At 40.3% G+C, this 20,209-nt stretch overlaps 3 protein-coding genes across 5 annotated transcripts; 1 reads left to right on the top strand and 2 right to left on the bottom strand.

The window, feature by feature from the left end:
- Positions 1 to 303: 303 nt before the first annotated feature.
- Positions 304 to 6,417, bottom strand: prxl2b (peroxiredoxin like 2B). The gene is made up of 7 exons (XM_083939803.1): positions 6,303 to 6,417; positions 5,472 to 5,676; positions 4,679 to 4,730; positions 3,990 to 4,053; positions 3,788 to 3,863; positions 2,878 to 2,996; positions 304 to 519 (listed from the first exon to the last, which is right to left on the bottom strand). Exons 1-7 carry the CDS (start codon positions 6,360 to 6,362, stop codon positions 493 to 495), a joined length of 603 nt encoding a protein of 200 aa, XP_083795929.1. The 5' UTR covers positions 6,363 to 6,417; the 3' UTR covers positions 304 to 492.
- Positions 6,418 to 9,618: 3,201 nt separating this feature from the next.
- Positions 9,619 to 13,845, top strand: slc45a1 (solute carrier family 45 member 1; the record flags this gene model as incomplete). Of its 3 annotated transcripts, none has more annotated exons than XM_083938752.1 (9): positions 9,619 to 10,039; positions 10,131 to 10,223; positions 10,580 to 10,804; positions 10,914 to 11,507; positions 11,640 to 11,791; positions 11,887 to 12,040; positions 12,134 to 12,310; positions 12,455 to 12,660; positions 13,573 to 13,845. In XM_083938752.1, the coding sequence occupies 9 exons, from the start codon at positions 9,619 to 9,621 to the stop codon at positions 13,843 to 13,845; spliced, it is 2,295 nt and encodes a 764-aa protein (XP_083794878.1). The 3 variants fall into 3 exon arrangements, with proteins under 3 accessions (XP_083794878.1, XP_083794877.1, XP_083794876.1); XM_083938751.1 differs by having other exon boundaries at positions 10,914 to 11,539; positions 11,651 to 11,791; XM_083938750.1 differs by having other exon boundaries at positions 10,914 to 11,791.
- Positions 13,846 to 15,991: 2,146 nt separating this feature from the next.
- LOC310965696 (uncharacterized protein) lies at positions 15,992 to 18,669 on the bottom strand. Its single transcript, XM_083939425.1, has 5 exons — positions 18,475 to 18,669; positions 17,791 to 17,871; positions 17,302 to 17,368; positions 16,991 to 17,073; positions 15,992 to 16,872 (listed from the first exon to the last, which is right to left on the bottom strand). Exons 1-5 carry the CDS (start codon positions 18,529 to 18,531, stop codon positions 16,801 to 16,803), a joined length of 360 nt encoding a protein of 119 aa, XP_083795551.1. The 5' UTR covers positions 18,532 to 18,669; the 3' UTR covers positions 15,992 to 16,800.
- Between the last annotated feature and the right edge of the window lie 1,540 nt (positions 18,670 to 20,209).

Below are 20,209 nucleotides of genomic sequence, written 5' to 3'. Positions count from 1 at the left end.
TATAAAGGTGATGTGTAAACTGTGATTGAGCCATAAGAGTTTAAAATTATTAATGCAGTAAATAAATTGATATTTCAGGCGGAAGGATAAATGTTTGTCACATCAACAAGTTGGATACCATTTCACCTTTTATTAAAACTCCACTTATGTCCAAATGAAACTGCTCATTGACTGGAGACAAGTATTTATTTTAAACTTTTATTATAATGAGATACATACAAATAATGTATTATATGTTATAAATGCATGTTATGAATGCAAATTAAAAAATAAATTCATTATTAATTACAATTAAGAAGGTCATGATTATAAAAGGAATGTCGCTGTTGCTTTCATTGTAGATAATAAAATTATATATTATGTAACTATCACAAAGAAATTAAAAGCAATTAGGTAATGGCAGTAGTTTTATGTTCACATTCCACTTCTTTACTCTCCATTTTAACTTCCTGATGTGTAGATATTCATCCGGTATGATTGGCAGCTCTGTCATCATCGTGTACAAACATCATCATTGCACTGCAAGAGAAGATAGATACGGTTTAACAGCACATTATGAACATAGGATAAAGTGACTGTTTAACTATAAAATGCAAGAACATGCATTGTTGAATGATCATGCAGAGAATTATCTATTTAAATTTTAGGCTTCACTGAATCAAGGCAGTTTTTTCTATGGCGCACAAGTCTGAAATAAAGCAGAAGAAATCCTGCCCTGGAAATGAATTTTTATTTTTGTTTTTGACAGGGACAATGTTTATTGAGCGAGTGGAGGGAGTTAGACAGAGTTAGAATAAATAGCTTATTTTCTGTTGCCCGGGTTTCATTTCTAAATCCCTAAAATGTGAAAATACTGTGGATTTTTAATTTTTTTTTGCATTTTTGCCTCATCACAGTAGAAATGCAGTCAGGAAACAGTATGAAAGAGGAGGATGGTATGAAACAGGATCATCGTGAGGATGTTGTGGTTCAGTATGTGTCGATGAGACCTTCATGAAGCCAGATGTTGTTGACTTCCACAACTGATTCCTGACTTCCTGATAGGTGAGTAGCACTCCAATTTCTAAGATAAAGGCCGATTTGTTGGCAACTTTGTTTGTCTTAACTTAGAGTTAAGCACGTTTTTGTTTATGGTGCCTCTGAATCATTGTGCCGAAGTTAAGACAAGCATTTTTTTTCAGGGAAATCTAGTTTAAGTTGTCGGGCTTTAGACACAGATAAGAGAAGTGAACACTGTCTATCTGCTATTGAACAGAAAAGGTTTCAACAACAAGACACGTTTTATCTTGATAAGCCAGTAACTTCGTTCTGTTAACGAGGCTTCGACTTTTTCAGGGCATCTTCCACAAAAGCATGTCAGATAGCTTGTGACTTGCACTTATTTCTACCGTGTTTTGATCCCTGAGACATAAACAAGGTCTATTCTGTTCTTTGGCTGCAGTAATGATATATGTTGGTCTTCAGACAGGTCATGGGGAAGCCTAATGTACATATTGCAAAGCTCTGACATGGTGAGTTTTGTGAGAAGCAGATAACAGAGCCAGGGGGAGTGGGCGTGAAGACCATGTGCTGGATGTTATGGGCATGCCCAAAGCCTTATGACTTATGACCATGACCACTGAGCAATGTGTCTTGAAATGTGCTGTATACACAAGAACTACATTTAAATTTAAGTTTTAGCCACACTAGGGATATTTTGACGGTGTTCATGCATATGGCATACACTTTGACAAGGGTGTGAGGGTTTTTTTTCTCCAAATTTTGGATGTTCAACCTAAGCTCATATAATAGGTCGTTAATAAACTCTGTAGTCAAAAAACAGACACTTGAGGACAAAAATGTCCCAATTACAACCAGAACTAACAGCATAAAATCATGTATTTTATTATATCCGACCTTTAATTTCAGAGCCCTGAGTTTTAGTTTTATCTTCCACCAGACTGAGCTATTTTCAAATTTTTGCCCTATGGGGTAAATATGCAATTTTCATGGTTTCTACTAGGGTTATTGCTGCTGTATTAGGGAGCAGTGCATACGCTTTACAAAAAATAATTTTTGTCTTTTTGTTTTCCTAAAACCTGGCATATAACAGGTTAAGATTCTGAAAATTAATATTTGGTAGTGATGTTCAGGACCGAAGTTGGTTAAAAAAACAACTCAGTGAAAGTTGAATTGAATATTAATATATCATGACATGGCGTTTTTTTGTTTTTTTAAAGCGAGGCACAAGGGTTAAAGATCTGCAGTCTCAAAGTGATGACAACGCTGACCCTTCATTCCCTTAAAATCCTACTGTGCACAAAGTTCAGCATAGCTACTATCATAATCTTAAAAACACTACTTCTGTGACAAGCATCTCATATACCAAAACCATCATTTAAATACCTGGATGTGCAAAGACTTTCCATACTAATAATATTTGTATTTCATAAATCTTGTGTAAGGGTGCCAATACTTGTTGTACTGTTGTATAATTGTTTAATAACTTCTCAGTGTATGTTTGCAGAGCATTTTTAAGTACAGAATGAGATCATTTCTCATGTTTCAAGGTTTGGGGGCCTATGGCACAGACACTGACGTACCGTGAAGATGGAGTAATAAGTGTGAAATTGACTTTGAAAAGGCTACTCTGATGTGTGTTGCTGCTGACGTAAAACAGAGTCTGCTGGAAAGAAACGCACCGACTGACATCAGTAGCTACAGTGTGCTTTAGTAAACACAATGATATTGACTATTTTGTTCAACCCTTCACAATGCAGCTTAAAGTTCACTCATAAAAGCTGAAGAGGGGGATGTAAAGAAAATAGAGGAAGGAAATGAAAAATGGAACATGGAAATAATATGCATCGTTTCTTGTATGTTAATGGCATTTCTTACCACTGGCATCTGTCCTGCTTTTGCTTTGGCTGAGATACCCAGAGCCTTGCTAATATCCTCCAGAGGTAGGTGGTCTCCTGGTGAATCCTGGATAAAGTGCACTAGGACCTTTTCTCCACCTTTGCAGAGCAAAATATATCCAGAAAGAATCATTAAGTAAGCAGCTTAATGCCAACTTATTTAAATCAAAGATTGTTAAGAATATGCTTTGGTAAACTCGTGACTCAGGCTGACAGATAAAAATGAAACACAGCACAGTCGATTTGATATTTAACACATATTCAATATCAATGTGTTACTGGTGATGTTAAAACATACTAACAAAGAAAAAATATATAAATGGTCATGCCCTTTCAGAAATGTGCAATATCGTCTGGTTTTACATCAAAGCTTTATGTAATAACTTTGAGCAAGGAATTAAATTGCCTCTTAAAACGTTCAGATTTACTTCCTCCAGCTGATTCCTTTCCATAAAACAGATGAATATATACTGTTGACTCTCTTGTTCTGTAGATAATTTTGGCTGTGCCTCTGATGTTTGCAAAATTATGTCAGATAAGTATTGCCCCAACACACTGTTGCAAATTTGAAAACCTAAATAGTTTAATCCTCATACTTTTGCGAATACGAGAAATAAAGAAGTGAGGAAAGTCAGCAGCCCCGGAGATCACTGATGTTAAGGGTGAGCTCCAGCTTCAATACATTGATGTGATGCAGCATTGCCCTCTAGAGGAGAGGCTGCGAGAATGCATTTCTTTGACCATTTATTTCCCTTCATACAAATGACTGGACAAACTTCAACAGACATTTACATGTGGATATCCCCTGGTTCATTAGGAGTTTTGAGCTATCATATTGTCCCTCTTACTTATGCACCTTCACAAGACAGACCCCTGAATACTGATTGTACCTTTGGACACAATGAGCATGCCTCCACTCTGGAGCAGATCTCCTGAGAAGTTTCCCTGGATGCCTTCAGAAGAGGCCTGGAAACAGCAGGGAAAACAAGCAGTGTGTCAATTTTCAGCTTCTGTTTCAGAACCTTAACCCCTGCTCCTCCTGTACAGGACATATGAACCATGACACAATCATTTAACCATGAAGCTTTATACCTTTGCAGCTGCATCTCGTACTTTCTTCCCCAAAGCAGCAGGAACCACAGTTAGGGCGGTGTACCTGAGTGTGTAAAAAAACACAGTTTCTCAATTTGAGATTGGTACAAGGCAGCAAATCCTTTGCAAAGGAGAGAAGATTAGCATGAGTGGTGAAACCTAATAACTTTATAATATCCCACAGCCGAAGAACATGCATTCAAATGTCTTAATTCATCAGTCCAAATCCCAAATATATTCAGTTTACTATCAATTAGGACAAAAAAAGCATCTAATCTCCACATGTGAAAAGCTGGAATGGGCAGCTTTTTTTGCTTGAAAAATGACATTGTCAGTCCAGTGCTGGAGTACGGTCCGGCTACACCGGCTTATCATTCTGGAATAGGGGGAAAAAACGCTCTGGCTTGTTTGTATTTCTTTAAACCAATCACAATCGCCTTGGTGAGGCTAAGCCTGATAGCGGAGAGATAGGGCAAGAGGAGGAGAAAGCCTGCTTATATTCTGTAAGCCAGAACACTTGAAAAATGACAAACAACAAATAATCGAATATCAACATAGTTGCCGATTAATCGTTAAGGCTCTAAGGTATATAATAAAAAGTATGATAATCTTTGATATATGAAAATAATTCACATTAGGGTGGAAGCAAACCATCAGTCATATATTCACAAACGCTTTACTCTACTCACCTTTTGAAGCCCAAATCTTTGTAGCTTTTCTTTTGTTCATCAACGTAAACGGCTAAAAGGGAAGAGGATGATTAGTATTTACATTCCAACATAAGTTCAGTTGTGCAAGGGTGACAATGCAACTATTTCAATGTTACAATAAGGGTTGTTGCCGAAAAGTTTGGGTAAAGAAAATATTTTTTCTTTGGATCCTGATCTTTTTATTCCTGAAAGAAGCAAATCCATAAGTGCTTAAAAGTCTCATACATATTTGAATTATAACCCGGTGACAGCAATGTGAACCGCACCGTCAGATCCTATCTCAGGGATTTAGGGGGATCTATTGGCATAAATAGAATGCAATATTCATAATAATGCTTTCATTGGTGTATAATCACCTGAATATTATATTATTTTGTTTTTATCAGTACCGAATGGGTGTCAATGCCATGCCAATTTGAAATACTTTGTAGATCACTGGATTGATTAGTAGTCTAGTACTGTATAATATCATACAAGTCTATAATATCATATATTTTCATACTTTAGAAAGTAACAAGTAAAAGAGTATTAGTATAAAGTAGCAGGAGTAAAAAACAAATATGTCACAATTGTACAGTACTGTATTGGCCCAAAACTGATCAGACATAAAGAAAACGGACCGGTCAGGACTGCAGTGTAAAAACAGTTTTGATGGAGCAGATTTAAGCCTTGGGTATCTTTTCCATAAAAGTTAAAGTGCAACGTATTTTTCATTAGTGTCAGTGCAACACAAATATGAAAAACGACCCATCTATGAAATAGATCAGCTTACATCCTTTGAAAAATCCTCCTTCCTTGAACTCCTTCAGCCCAATCTCCTCTGGTCCGACCCCCACCAGCGCTACACCGTTAGCCCTCATGTCCGGCTCCAGTTTGCTGATCTCTGCTGCCATCCACCGACACACCTGACAGCCAAACCTGCGCAGGAAGATAAAGACCACCGCCTGATCCTGCCACAGAGACTGGAGCTCTACTCTCTGAAAAACACACAGCGAGGGAAATAAACTCACAGTGAAACCTCAAAACAGATGACACAGATAGATGAGTGAAGGGAGATTCTACTAATTGTGTGTGTGTGTGTGTGTGTATATATATATATATATATATATATATATATATATATATATATATATATATATATATATATATATATATGATTCATATTCACATGTGTTCCCCTCACACCATGAGTGTGTCACCCTGGAGGCCTCATTTGATACCAATTATATCAGTGCTGTGAGGTAATAGCAGGTTTAAGTCTCAGCAGGGAACATTACGGCAAACAGTTTTAACATTTAACAGCTAGATTGGATATGTATTGCAGATATCTGAAATTAATTTATTCGTAGTCGAAATATATCTATATAGATATCTAAAATGTAATTGTGGATAATATCTAGAACTGAAAGCCCAATGCACATGAATGTCATTGTGGATATCTGAAATGTTCTGTTTGACTAGAAAGAATCTGCATTACATGTCCGCTTGCCACAAGTGCACATTTAAACACAAGCCAATCAAACGAATACACACTAAATAGAGGAGAATTAATTGGTGTTAGGCTCCATTTGGCTTCCTGAGTTGAACAGTTTTTATAACATACCTCTCCAGTTTCACCGCTCAACAAGTTCTTTCCGACTCGTACAAGGTCGACGTTTGCCATTTTTCTACGGCTGATCTACGCGGCTGTCAAAGTTAACAGAAATGTAATGTTTCTGTCTCACAGTAACGATGTTTAATGTTTGTGTAACAGTTGCAAAACATCTACATCCGTATACGCCCACTGAGCACTGGCGTCCAATCAGATTCTGTTTGTGCTGGAGATTCAGCCAATTACAGCGCGCAGTGTGTGGAACGGGGGCGGGGCTTCGTCAGGGGTAACTGCTATGGCTCTGCCTATCGCCACTAAAATCAACACAAACTGGATTTATTGTAAACAGCCCACAGCATATTTGTTGGCGTTTACTGGTTGTTTACAGTTTGCACACACAGGGTTTTAAAATGGACTCAAAGTGGTGACTGAATAAACATTGTAGGGCAAAGTTCTTTATATAGTAGGCTGCACAAGGTAGTCTAGCTACAGGTGAGCTCAAAGGTAATGTGATTTATTGCATGACCTTTGTTTCATTTTTATAGCTGTTAGTTTGGTCCCATCAGTCTGTTTCATATTAACCCATGAGACATTTATTCTGTTAACCTGGAAACCGGCGGTGGACAATTGAATAATGAAAAATGAAAAATATGTCAAATAAACATATTTCTGATTACGATATCTGATAGTAGATTAGCTTAACCTATAAGAACACACTTTCTCAACTCAGGCATGAAATTCCAATCTAATTTGTTGTTTAGATATTCAAGAAAATTCTTCCCTTGTTTAAAATCACATTTTAAATAGATTATTTTATTTAAAATCTATTTCTTATTTTTATTATATTATATTATATATATTTCTTATTTTTTAAGTAATAATGTATTCAATTGATTTTGCCTGACTTGCCCTTTTTGTGATTATTATTTTTATTACAATATTTTATTTAATTATTAATAGTAGTAGATTTAAACAAAAATGTACCAAGTCATTGATTCAGTTAAAAAAAATCAGCAAGACTGTGCCAATTTGCATACATAATTAGCATAATACACATACAACAGAAAAAAATTGCAATTTATTTAACCCAGTTCCTCTTTCCCCCTTATACGTTTTCAGTTTTTATTGGTGAAGGAGGTTATCAGATATTTTACTTAAATAAAAGTAACAATACTACAGAGTACAAGTAAAAGCCCTGCATTCAAAATCGTACCCTAATATATTAGCATAAAATTATACCTATAGCACTAAAATTAAAAGTCTCCTACTTATTATACCGAATGGTCCTGAATCATATAAGTAATATAACTGAATTATAATTGAATGATGCATTAATGTATTGATCACTATAATGCTCTCACTCATAAAAGTCTGGCTTATTTTAATCATTTTATACAGCTGGGATAATCTTTAGGCATTTTCCCCAACAAGTTAACCATGTGTTGTATGTTTAAGACAAGATACGATACCATAGTCCTTTATTGTCACACAACAAGTGAGAAATTTACATTGTTTATAACTGTGACTCAAGTCATTTGTTCAAGTAAGTCACAAGGCTTTTTTCTTGTCACGCCCTTTAAGACAAGTCAAGTCAAGTCAAGTCAAGTCACTTATTTCCCACCAAGATACTGCAGTCGTACCTTCAGTATCTCTTTAAGAGAAAAGACAAGGTATTATTAGTATCTGTTGCCAAAACGGCCTTTTATCAACTTCCAGAATTAAGGGTTTTATGTCCCAAACTGATCAGGAGAAGCTGATTCCTGCTTTCCTCTCCAGTAAACTCGACTACTGTAACAGTCTTCTGACAGGACTCCCCCAAAAAGTATCAAACAGCTGCAGCTCAAGTTTTAACCAGAACGGAGAGATCAGATCACATCAGCCGAGTTCTTAAGACCGTACATTGGTTCCCAGTCAGCAACAGAATAGATTTAAAGTTCTGCTACTGGTTTACAAATCACTGAATGGATTCAGTCCAGAATACATGAATGACATGTTAGTAGAGTATAAACCCAGTAGAGCTGAGATCTACTGACTCAGGTCAGATAGTGGAGCACAGAGTTCAGACTATGGTGAAGCAGCATTTAGCTGCTATGCTGCACACAACTGGAACAAACTACCAGCAGATCTGAAATCAGCCCCAACTGTGAGCACTTTTAAATCCAGGTTAAAAACACGTCTCTTTTCATGTGCTTATAGCTGAGCTCTTTTTAATAACTTTAAACTGATATGATTAAACCCTAATATATAACAAATGTTGCAACCAAGTACTTGAAAGAGAACCGTGTGTGTAGCCATAGTGTACCTTCTTCAAAATGAATAACATATCACTGACTGACTATTATAATCTAATTGTGTCCTTAAGTAGCCTACTGTATAATGGGAGCAGGGGGAAGATGAAGTGTGTGTGTGTGTGTGTGTGTGTGTGTTGAGCGGGGACAGTCCGCGGTGCTGATGTTGCAGGGAGGGGCGTGACGTCACGGGAGAGACCGGGAGGAAGAGGAGAAGAGGGGGAAGGAGAAAGGGACGGAGGAGAGAGCGGGGGGATATGACTGCATGAAAAAGGATTTAAGCAATCAAAACAACAATCATGACTCCTGTAATTCATCCTACGTTTTTCTTTTTTATAAACCATAATGCTTGGTTTGTTTACCTACATAGTATGCCGCAATAAATGACGACCCACCCCGATAAGGTAATTATCATCTTTCACGTTTCAATTTGCACGCCTGCCTCATCTTCTAACACAGTTAAGTCTATTGTGAAGAAACAAATGACCGGGGAATAACGAGGATCATTAGAAGAAAACGTAAAAATAACAAAAATAAATAAATAGAAATTAATCGATCGGCAACGTGACCACATATAAAACCTATATTGGTCAAATGTTGAGTTTAAATATGAGCGATAATGATACCGTATCCTTGCAACTGTCCTAAAAGCCATCATTATAACCTCCAGCGGCTCCATTGTGTCCGATTTGAGCTTCCTCCATGAAATATTAAAATGGAAACATGCTTCATGAGAGCGGTGCCGCATGCTACACTGCTGTAGTCAGCCACGCGAGCACATGTGCTTTTGCGCACAACACTAACATGCGCATTGGTTGCAGTGCGTCGTGCCCATCACTGCTATGCCATCGTTGCCGTCCTCTGATGACTGCAGTGTCCTCATGGCAGCACTACTCAACCACTAGCAGCACTTAGTTACTCTTATGACTACTTGGTCATGCTACAATGTGATGATCTTGAATGACCTCTAATGAAAAAACAAGCCTTAACTTCTATATATCACCCTTTTATATGCTGCAGTGTAAGCTGGCTTGAGAGAGATGTCATCACCGGGTATGGGCACCCCCAGTGACCCCCTTTTGGCCAGTCCAGGAGGGAGGTTATCCACAGCTCAGGAAGGCCTCTGGAGGAGCTCACTCCCCAAGACTGCCAGCTTCCCAACGTCCACGACTCGGCACCTCAGTCACCGAGCCAATAATTTCCAAAGACAGCCGAAGCGCCAGAAGCTGATAAGACCTTCACCACCTCCACCGCCCAACACACCCTGTCCCCTGGATCAGCTGGACCTCAGTGAGCTTCCCCCAAGACGCACTTTCCAAGAGTTGCTCTTCAATGGCTGCATCCTGTTTGGTATTGAATTTAGTTATGCCATGGAAACAGCTTACGTGACTCCTGTGCTTCTACAGATGGGCCTGCCTGATCAATTCTACAGCTTGGTGTGGTTTATTAGCCCCATACTGGGTGAGTGAACAGCAAGACAAGGTGATCACCTGGTAGACGGGGACATGTATCATCATGTGATCTTATTCTGTCCTCTGTCTTTGGCTTGAAGGATTCCTCGTTCAGCCTCTCCTCGGAGCATGGAGTGATCGTTGTACATCCCGGTTTGGACGAAGGAGACCCTTTATTTTTGCCTTGGCTATAGGTAAGAAATACTTGTTTAGTAGTAGGTTGGTCTACTTTAGTAAAGTTGGGGAACCTAATGGAACAGAGGTTGATATTCTGACTTTTAGTCCATAATATGACGCCACACTATTATATGACTTCCCATGCATCTTGATACACAACCTTTGTTCCACCTTTCCTGGTAAATGCTCTCTCAAACTCCACAGCCCAGTTGTAAACAGGCTCAGAACACATGATACAAGTACTTTGCACTACTCTCCATGCGTAGTAAATTGGCTGTAAAATCAGTGGAGTGCCCCTTTAATGGTGCGCACATGCCTTTTTTCCCCCTTGGCAGGATTTCTGTTGGTTGAACTCTACTTTTCTCCTTTATAGGGGCTCTGTTCGGTCTCACCCTGGTGCTGAATGGGCGGGATATTGGAGGTGCGCTGGCTGACACTGCATCAAATCACAAGTGGGGAATTGTCCTGACGGTGTGTGGTGTGGTTCTGATGGACTTCAGTGCTGATTCAGCCGACAACCCGAGCCATGCCTACATGATGGATGTTTGCAGTCCAGAAGACCAGGATCGTGGGCTTAACATCCATGCACTACTGGCAGGTAAGGAAACACTTGGGGTTACTTTATCATTCTACAGTAGAAACTATAACTTTTATTATTGTCAGTCAGTGCAAAATGTTTTTTATAGTTTCCTAATTTTGCTCTGCAGGACTAGGAGGTGGATTTGGCTACATTGTGGGTGGCATCAACTGGGACCAGACACAATTTGGAAGGTCTATGGGAGGTCAACTGCGGGTCATATACATGTTCACAAGTATCACTTTGGTGTTCGCCACAGCCATGACTCTGATAAGTATACCTGAACGACCCCTACCAAAGAGCAAAAACTCCAGCAAAGCTCATCTGAAAAGCCCCAGCCTTCCTCTCCCCCCCTCTCCCCCTGTTCCCCCAGGATCAGCTTTGGGACTGGATGAGGAAGATGAAGAAGGTCTTTACAGCTACAATTTCTCAAAGTCTCATCCATATAACTCTGACCCTCTTGCCCATTCTTGTAGTGCCAATGCACGCCTCTGTGCTGGCCTCACAAGCCCCATATCACCCATGAGTCCCCTCACTCCAAAATATGGCAGCTTTATTAGTAGGGACAGCTCGCTTACTGGCATTAATGACTTTGCCTCTTCATTAGGAACATCCTATATAGACAGTGTGCTCATAAACTGCTACACAGGTCAGCAGACACCACAGACCTTGGCCTCCAACTCCACCGCTATGCCCCTGCCACCAGGGGACTCCCCCCCTCCTGGCGAGTCCACACAGGGAGCAGGGAGCCATCCTGTGGGACACACCCAGGCTGATGTGTTGTCTCATCCAGTTGGGGAAGCTCAGGAGGAAGAAGCGCCACTTCCTGAGGGGGATGAAAGACCTCAGGCCACAGCTGGGGCTCAGCCTGGTGCAGGGTCACACCGAGGCTCTTCTGCTGGTATCCTGAAGCGACCCCAGAGTCTTGCACTAATAGAGGAGCCTGTGGCAACGCAGTTTGTTGGGCTGGAGAATGGACGCAGGAGAACAGTGACATTCAGCCAGCAGGTCGGGACACATAATTAGAAAATAACCCAAACTGTTAAGCCAGAAACCATCGCAGCATTTCTAAACACACTGTCTGTCTCTTTTCTCTGATGAAGGTTGCAAACATTTTGCTGAATGGGGTGCGCTATGAGAGTGATCTGAGTGAGAACGTGGAGACAGGAGAATCGCAAATGTCAATGAAGCTGCTGTGTATAGCCATCTACAGGATGCCGCCTTCCCTGCGGAGTTTATGCACTAATCATTTCCTGGGTGAGGATTATCACTATTTAAAATTTGTTGCACATTAAACCTTCTTTTTGGTATTTAATATGAATTAAATTGATACTGATTGGTTCTCTCCAGGCTGGTTGTCCTTTGAAGGCATGCTGCTCTTCTACACAGACTTCATGGGGGAGGTTGTGTTTGAAGGAGACCCCAAGGCACCCCATGACTCTGAGGCTTACCAACGGTACAATGCTGGTGTTAGCATGGGCTGCTGGGGCATGTGCATCTATGCATTCAGTGCTGCTTTCTACTCAGGTAAGCTACCCTCACCATCACAACATGTCTTGGATGTTAGCGCAGCTCTGGTCAGGGAAGAGTCCAAGAATTTGTCTTCCCTTCCTTGGCAAGCTTTACATGTGTGCCTTCTGTTTCTCTCTGGGTTTTTTCTTCAACTTTCAGCCATATTGGAGAAACTGGAGGAGCGTTTCTCTCTTCGCACCCTTTATTTTTTTGCCTACCTGGCGTTTGGTTTGGGCACAGGCCTGTCAACGCTGTCCACCAACCTCTACGTGGTACTTTCTCTCTGTGTCACCTATGGGGTGCTCTTCTCTTCTCTATGCACGCTGCCTTACTCTCTGCTGTGTGAATACTACCAGAGCCCTCAGGTCAGTATCTAGATATGTAACTTGTGTCATTTGTAGCTGCTTTATGTTTATGTTTTTTTTTAATCGACTTAAAGGAAACATCAAAGATTTTGGAAAAAAGCTTATTTGCCTTTTAGAGAGAGTTAGATGTGCAGAAGTATACAACTCTCTGTCTTAGTTTAGCACAAAAACTCGAAACACGGGTAACAAAATCCACCAATCAGCACTGTTAAATTTTTTATAATGTTATTCTCATTACAAAGATAAATTGTTTTATGCTGTTTAAACATGTTTTAGAATGCTTTGATGTGCGTTTTGACCTATTAGAAGTGCTCCACTAGTTTTTTGGGTTTGTTTCTTTAAGTGCAGTTGGTTAAGCTTCAGTGGAGCAGGATGTGGAGCAGTAGTTTTTTCAACGTCAGCTCTCTGAAAATCCAGCATTGAATATGGATACTTTTTTCTTTATCATTATTTATCGATCCGTAGAATAAAGTCTTTTTTTTCCTTGTCAACAATGGATGGTTAACAGAAGTGCATGTTGAAGTTGGACATGGTAGTCTTCATAAATCAGAACCCTTTACATCCTGCAAGAAGTGGCGAGGAAGCTCTTTAACACGCTAAAAGCACCTCTAAAGCTCACTACTTAGCACTTTATATATTTTTTACAGCGGGTTATGTGCCTGACTTCTTGAGCTTTAGAGGTGCAGATAGCCAGATTTTGTTACCCTTTATTTCAAGTCTTAATGCAAATTAAAGTAGGCAGATTCTGGCTGTAGCGTCATAGATATCAATCTTCTCATCTAACTCTCAGCAAGAAAGGGAATGAGCACATTTCCCTAAAAATGTTCAACTACTCCTTCAACTCTCTGGTGTTTTTGTGGTACACTACAGAGACTGATGTTTGTGCCTAAACAGTTTGTATATGTTCCTCAGTTTTGTGGCTCATCAGAGGAGGGGACCAGACGAGGGATGGGGGTGGACATCTCTCTGCTCAGCTGCCAGTATTTCCTGGCTCAGATCCTGGTCTCTGTGGCGATGGGACCTCTGACCTCACTGGTGGGTGGGGCCCAGGGAGTGATGTACTTTGCAAGCCTGATGTCATTCGTGGGCTGCCTGTACTCCTCTCTCTGCGTGGTGTACCACCTGCCCCCCCCTGAGGGTGAGCCCCCCGATAGCGAGACCCAGCCACTATTGGTGCACATTTAGAAAAGCCTCTTCATTTACCTTACCTCACACACACAACCGCGCACACACACACTCAGCGGGCACACGCTCTCACGCTGTCGCTTAGTGTCTGAGTGTGTTGACCTTCACAGCACTGATAGGACAAACACGCTGCACATCCTGCCGCACATTGTACAGCACAATTCCATATATTGTTTCACACTGCTCTTCTCAGAGCTAGACAGACAGACAGACAGACATTGATACAGTACATGACCAGTGTGTTCATACAGTGTGTGCCCATGCATTTCCCCCTAACTTTCGCAAAACGAATGTGTGACCTTTTTGAATGCAGTGTGTGAGAGAGAGCGCGAGTGACCTCTCTGAGGATAGATAAGCTGTTCTTCTGTCTTTGCTATAAAATCTTGCATCATCTATTCCTGCTTGTTGGTGTTTAGAATAGAAATGTTGATCACTACGTACAGCTAACCACAACTTTCCCCCCCTTCTTCTTCCTTTTATCAGTTGCCTAACGTCTGCATGAGCTGCAATGTAATCTCTCAAAGCCTTGTGTTAATGTTTTGTTTTGGTCATACAGCCAAGGGAATGTCTACCTGCCTGTTTCTCTGAGTTAGCACATTAGCATCACACTGTAGGCAAGATTTTTCTGACTTAATGAATGTGCTGCCAGTGTCCACTCACACTCACCGTTACTTCATTAATTCATGAGCTCTCTAAGCAAACACACGCTTAATATTCACTTAAAGCCGACCAACGCCTAATCACAGTTACAGTCTCGAAGGGCTTCACATTTTAACAGCAAATAAAAACAACACAATCCAGTCATTATGAAACATTAGCAGTGTGCTATCCTCAAATTTCACACTTTGGTGCTGGGTGATTCTTAATCAATGCCAATTAATTACTTAACCGTCATAAAGTCATGACTAATAGAATGACACACATTACACACACTCATCCACAGACTTTCAAAGACACAGAGAAATGTGTGCTGGTGGTAAATTCTGTCTGGGCCCTCACTAAGCCATGGTGCAGCTGTGGGCTGTCACCCTACCCCTGGCCATGCCATTGTAATAATGACAGTGATTCTTGTCATTATCAGGAAGAGGAGAAGTTGAAACTGGGATGTGAATCAGCATTCACTTGGAAACCGAACGTAACAGAAGAACAGCAAACAGGGGGAAGACTCATGTGAACTATGGGTAACCCTGAAGGTGGACAACACTGAAAGGAAAGACTGTGGGGGTTCATAGAGCCGTCAGCGAGTGCTTATTGTCATCATTAGGGCGCATGCTTAAGGTAGTAGGCTTCTGCTCCACCACTCGGCCCATCAACTCAGTGATCCCCTAACGTTTGTTAGCCGACGTCCTAACAGAAGTATCAAACTTTATCCATAAAGAGGCTTTCTTCATCAGCAAAATGGTACATCTAATTGATTTTTTACATCAAACAGTATGCTCTGTCTGTTCAGCCTCAACACAGGCACCAGACGTGTCTTCGGGGCTTTAACGAAGGGTCAACTTTAAGTCTTAAGCCTAGCATTGTGGTTTCATTGGCAAACTTGTCACTCTCTGAATACACCAACATTATGGTGGTCATCATTGCTGCCTCAGCAGAATGTCAATAATAGCCTATTCAAGCCTCCTGGACTGAGTGGATGCACACCATGCTAACGTTTCTGAGGAAACAGTAAATGTATGGATCATGCTGTTGCAGCTTGCTTGAGAAAAAAAAAACAGTTTTTGTGTTATATGGTACCACCTATTGCTCAATATAAGCAGTGTTACTGTAAAGGCTACTTTTATTCAGGGTTCAGTTGAAACTAAAATTTTAATTTTGCCATTTTGGACTCCTGTGTCAATTATTTTTTCACTAATAACCAGTGTGGTGCATTCCAGTTGAAATATTGAGCTGCACTCAATATCAAAGTACACCACATGGGGGAGCCAGGACACACAACACTGAAATCCATTTATTCTTTGCACCCTTTTCCATTACCAAGTAAATGAGATTATTCCTGCTCCTTCCAGCATCCAAGCCAGCCATTTTCCATGTTAAGAGAAAATGGGTCAAGTGACATCATGTACTTATTAAAGCCAGGGTTTTAAGAAGCACTGATGATCAGACAACATACACACAAACTGCATTTACTTAAGTAAAAAGACAATTTATTTGTTAATCAGAATATACAAAGCAGTGGCTGAAGTAACCGAATGTCATTCTGATACTGAAAAAGGCAGTCTTGGAAACAAAACTGGGCTACTCAGCCATGACATAAAACTCGTTGAAAATGTAAGAAAAACAAAGTATAAATGGTACAAACTTGCGTGGAATGCATACAGAACAAATGACCAAAGCCTTAAGATTTAAGCGGGGTTAATTAACATTGCAAAATCCCGCCTCCATAAAACAAGATCAAGAAATCTTATCATGGAGGCGCAAGACATAGCCCCCTTTATTCATTTGCACCATATGTCGTATTAACAGGGCAGCCGAGCACTAATTAGCAGCTCAACACAAAAAATGATGCCTCAACTAATAATGATAACAACTGTCCATTAGCCCCTGCTTAAAACTTATCTTTGGTCCTTTAAGTGAATCTGAGAGGTCAACATGAGCCTTGAAGGTGAGCAGCTGCCTGTTATGTGAATCATCTGGTCAGCACTGACAATAGAGATTGTGCTTCTAACATACTGATATGAAACCTCAAGAAATTAAAATAAAAAACTGGTCTCAATGTGGCCCAATTTGTACAAGTAGAAAAAAAAAGCTTGTTTTTAAAAAGACCAATAAATAACATTTCATAAAAAATGGTTGCAGGGAAACTATGTTTCAGGACTCCAGTGCAATATGATAATAACATGGGAGCAAACAAAAAGAAATATTTCTCAAAAGGTACAGAAAAGCACAAGCTCTACAACATGATGTTGACCAGGCTGGTAAGGCAGTGCTGCAAACAAGTAGCAGGGCAGACACCTAAGCTTTCACTTCTTCCTCTTTTGTATCTCCATTTTCCTCTGTCTTCTGCTTTTTCATCTCCACCTTTTCCTATGTCACAAAAAAAAGGATTTTTTAATGCATAAGCAATACTGTAAATTCACCAGATTAGTCAACACATTAAAACCACTTGATTGAAATTGTGTATTTCAGGCTGGTGACAACTCACCTCCTCCTCCTCCTCTTCTTCAGCTGCACGCTTCACAGGCTGTGCATCAGTCTCCTCAGCAGGGGGCGCCTCCTCTGCTTTCCCTGTAAGCACAGTTCAGAAGATACATCCTTCACTTGGGAGTGTTTAGACCAGATTCACAGATTCAATGAATCCTGTCGAAATGGGAGACGTAACTCAGGGCCACACGCCATATAATAGGTATATCAGAATCAACAAAGTGAGTAATGTAGACTTTTCAAAAACACGGTTGCTTAAGTATTTATGTTTTTAAAAAATAAAAATAAAAACAGTACTTTATATGAACGTACCATCTCCATTTTTGTGGTTCTCCTCTGCATCTTTTTCCTCCACTTTGTCACTGTGATCAGCACCATTCTGAATGAAAAGAGGGGGAAATGTCAGTACACTAAAACATCATAAGTCATAGTTTGTTTTAAATGAGCAATGTTGCACAGGGAGAAACAAATCAAAACATGAACCCCAAGTGTATTTCAAACTATCCTCCCTGAGTCCTACATGCACACTCCTCTGGGGACATTTAAAAACCAAAGCATGTGTGTAGATACTCACTACCCCCCAGAGGATCCGCTACCAAGCTAGACTTACGACACCAATGGAAACGTGCAAAGGCTTGCTAGTTAACATCTGTGCCGTTTCACAACCCAAACAAAGCAACTGTGTGGAGTGCAGCTGAACAGGAGGAGAAGGAGGGTGGGGGCGGGTGCAGCGACACCTGCATGATGAGGGGCGCTAAGACAAAAGGCCATGAGGCTGCCGGTCCTCGTCTCTTTACTCACTGTGCCATTAGCAGGTGCGTCCCCGTTGTCGGTCTTCTTCTCGTCCTCCTTCACTTCTACTTCTTTCTTCTCTTTCAGCTCCTACAAAATAAAAGCACGTGATCATTGTGACGGGGTTTTATTCTGAAGTGGCACCCGTTCGTCTGGTTTTTAATTAAAAATAAAGTTCGTTTAGTCTACCATATACGGGATACAGTGTAGTTCAAGGAAAGACTTTGTCAGACATAACTAGTTGGTTCAATGTTGAACGTTTTCATCCCAACCGATAATGTTGATGTGACGTTAACGTGACTTGTGTCTTCCCGCCCACAGCAGCAGCAGCAGCAGCAGCAGCGCCGCTTCAGAGGCTCGTTTCTGCCGCTTTGTCTGCTCAACAAGACGATTTTTCGGCTAAACCACACACGTTTCAGTTTACACACACAACATTAATTAGTCGACACTAAAAATTAAAAACAGGTCACCTTTGGGCGGTTGTAGGGCTCTCGACGAGTGTATATTTAAAGATAACAGTCGTTTTTAAGTAATTGACACTCTCCAATTAACTGTTCTAAGTTAACATGAAGTAACGTTAACCGCCGACGGTTGGTTTGTGCGGGCTAGCTAAACCAATTGTTAACACAAATAATACTTAAACAAAAGTTAACAACATTTTTAAACACGACAAAATAAATGAATGAAACGCACCTTGGCTGTAACCTCTGCAGTTGTGGTGGTGGTCGTGTCAACAGCTGTGTCGGCCATGGCTTAAATTTTGTGTATTAATTTAGATAATTATATTCCTGCTCAGAAAAATATATATTTATATTTCAAATAAATGTCTTGGCTCTTTGCCTTCGTGAGTGAGGATAGTCCAAAAGGCGCTGAGACAGAAATGGTGCCCGCTTGACTCCGCTTTCCTCTCGAGCTCGTTGAAAATCCTCTCTCGTTGGATACTGCGGGGGAGATCTCGCACATGATTGGACAACGCCGACCACCGACGTATTTGATTGGGTGGATTTCCCATCAATCTTGACAAGGCGTCCCGCCCACTGGCTCTCTCATCGATGATTGGTCAATTGTTTTAAAGCGCTGCACTAAGGTACCAGACTTCTTTTATTTTAAACTACACATCAGTTTTCGTCTGATCTTCGTGCCTACATTTTAAACAGTGGGTGTAAGTGTTAAAGTTATTACGATCCCCGAGAGTCTACCGACGGCTGAATAGTGTGTATACTAGATAAAAGTTTCTAAATGGGCGGCATCTTTTGTCTTAGTGCGTCTCTGCAGAGATGGGGTATCAAATTACAAGCAAAGGGGAATAATGTCACGATTTGAAAACACTGCGGCCACACCTCCTTTCTATATTTATAACACTTGTAACGAAATGTGTTCCTGTTCAAGTGTGCGCACACTTTAACTATTCCACAAACCTGACAAATGGTGTCAAAGCAGTCCCCAGTGCACATTAAACGCACAAATTAATGAACGATTAAGCAATTCATTATTATGTTAAAATACCACATACAAACACACAGAATAACTGCACAGCCTGCCGTTGCCCTTTACAAATTAATTAATTTTGCATTCTAAATTGGCATGAATAATTGCTTGATTTAAATGTATACACGGATTGATAAATGTCAATTATTTCGATTATTACATGTCCTTAAGTATTTGTATAGTCATTAGAGAACGAGCAGTTAGATAAACTAGTTGTCTGTTTCAGGCAATATTTGATACAAAGAAAAGGGTGGAAAATCATGATGTGTGACACACTGGTGGCGGAGGACAGGCTAAGCAATAAATGTCTTTGGGCTTTGTGATTTGTGAGTCTATCAGTGACAGTAATGGGGTGTGGTGTGTGTTACAGTAAGTGTACCTACAGAAGCCCACTGTGTTTTACAGCATGCACTGAATTACAGCCATTGTCATAATATCATTAAAGATGCTAGTGATTTCTTTTCCCCATGTAGCACAAAGTGACCTTGCTAAGCACTTTTACTTACAAATAATGAAAAATGATGGCATGCACCTCTGATGTGTGTGGGGCATGTGGAAGTGATTTGCCAGACATAAGCTCTACTACACTATTGTCTTTAATTCATATTACAAGTGTAACTAAAACAAAATCCTTTAAATGTTATATTGTTCCAGATATTTTTCCTGTTAATAAAGAAACATCCTGTCTTTAGAGTGTTTTGTCCATGAACTGGTCCCCCCCCCCCCCCCGAAGTTCTTTGAGGTGAACTTTCTTTGCTGTGACTGAACTCGCTCATCCAACTGTTAAACCAAAGGAAGTGGTAACACACAACTCTGTCATTTAAGCCTTCATATTTGGCCAGCGCCTTACTGTCAGTTAAAATGAGGGCAATATAATACATTTCTTTCAGGTAGAATCTACACACTTTGTGCCATTTCACTCTCTGACATATATGAAATT

This window comes from Echiichthys vipera (genome assembly GCF_963691815.1).
Source record: "Echiichthys vipera genome assembly, chromosome: X".
NCBI classification, from domain to species: domain Eukaryota; kingdom Metazoa; phylum Chordata; class Actinopteri; order Perciformes; family Trachinidae; genus Echiichthys; species Echiichthys vipera.
This window is presented reverse-complemented; position numbering and strand designations above follow the sequence as displayed.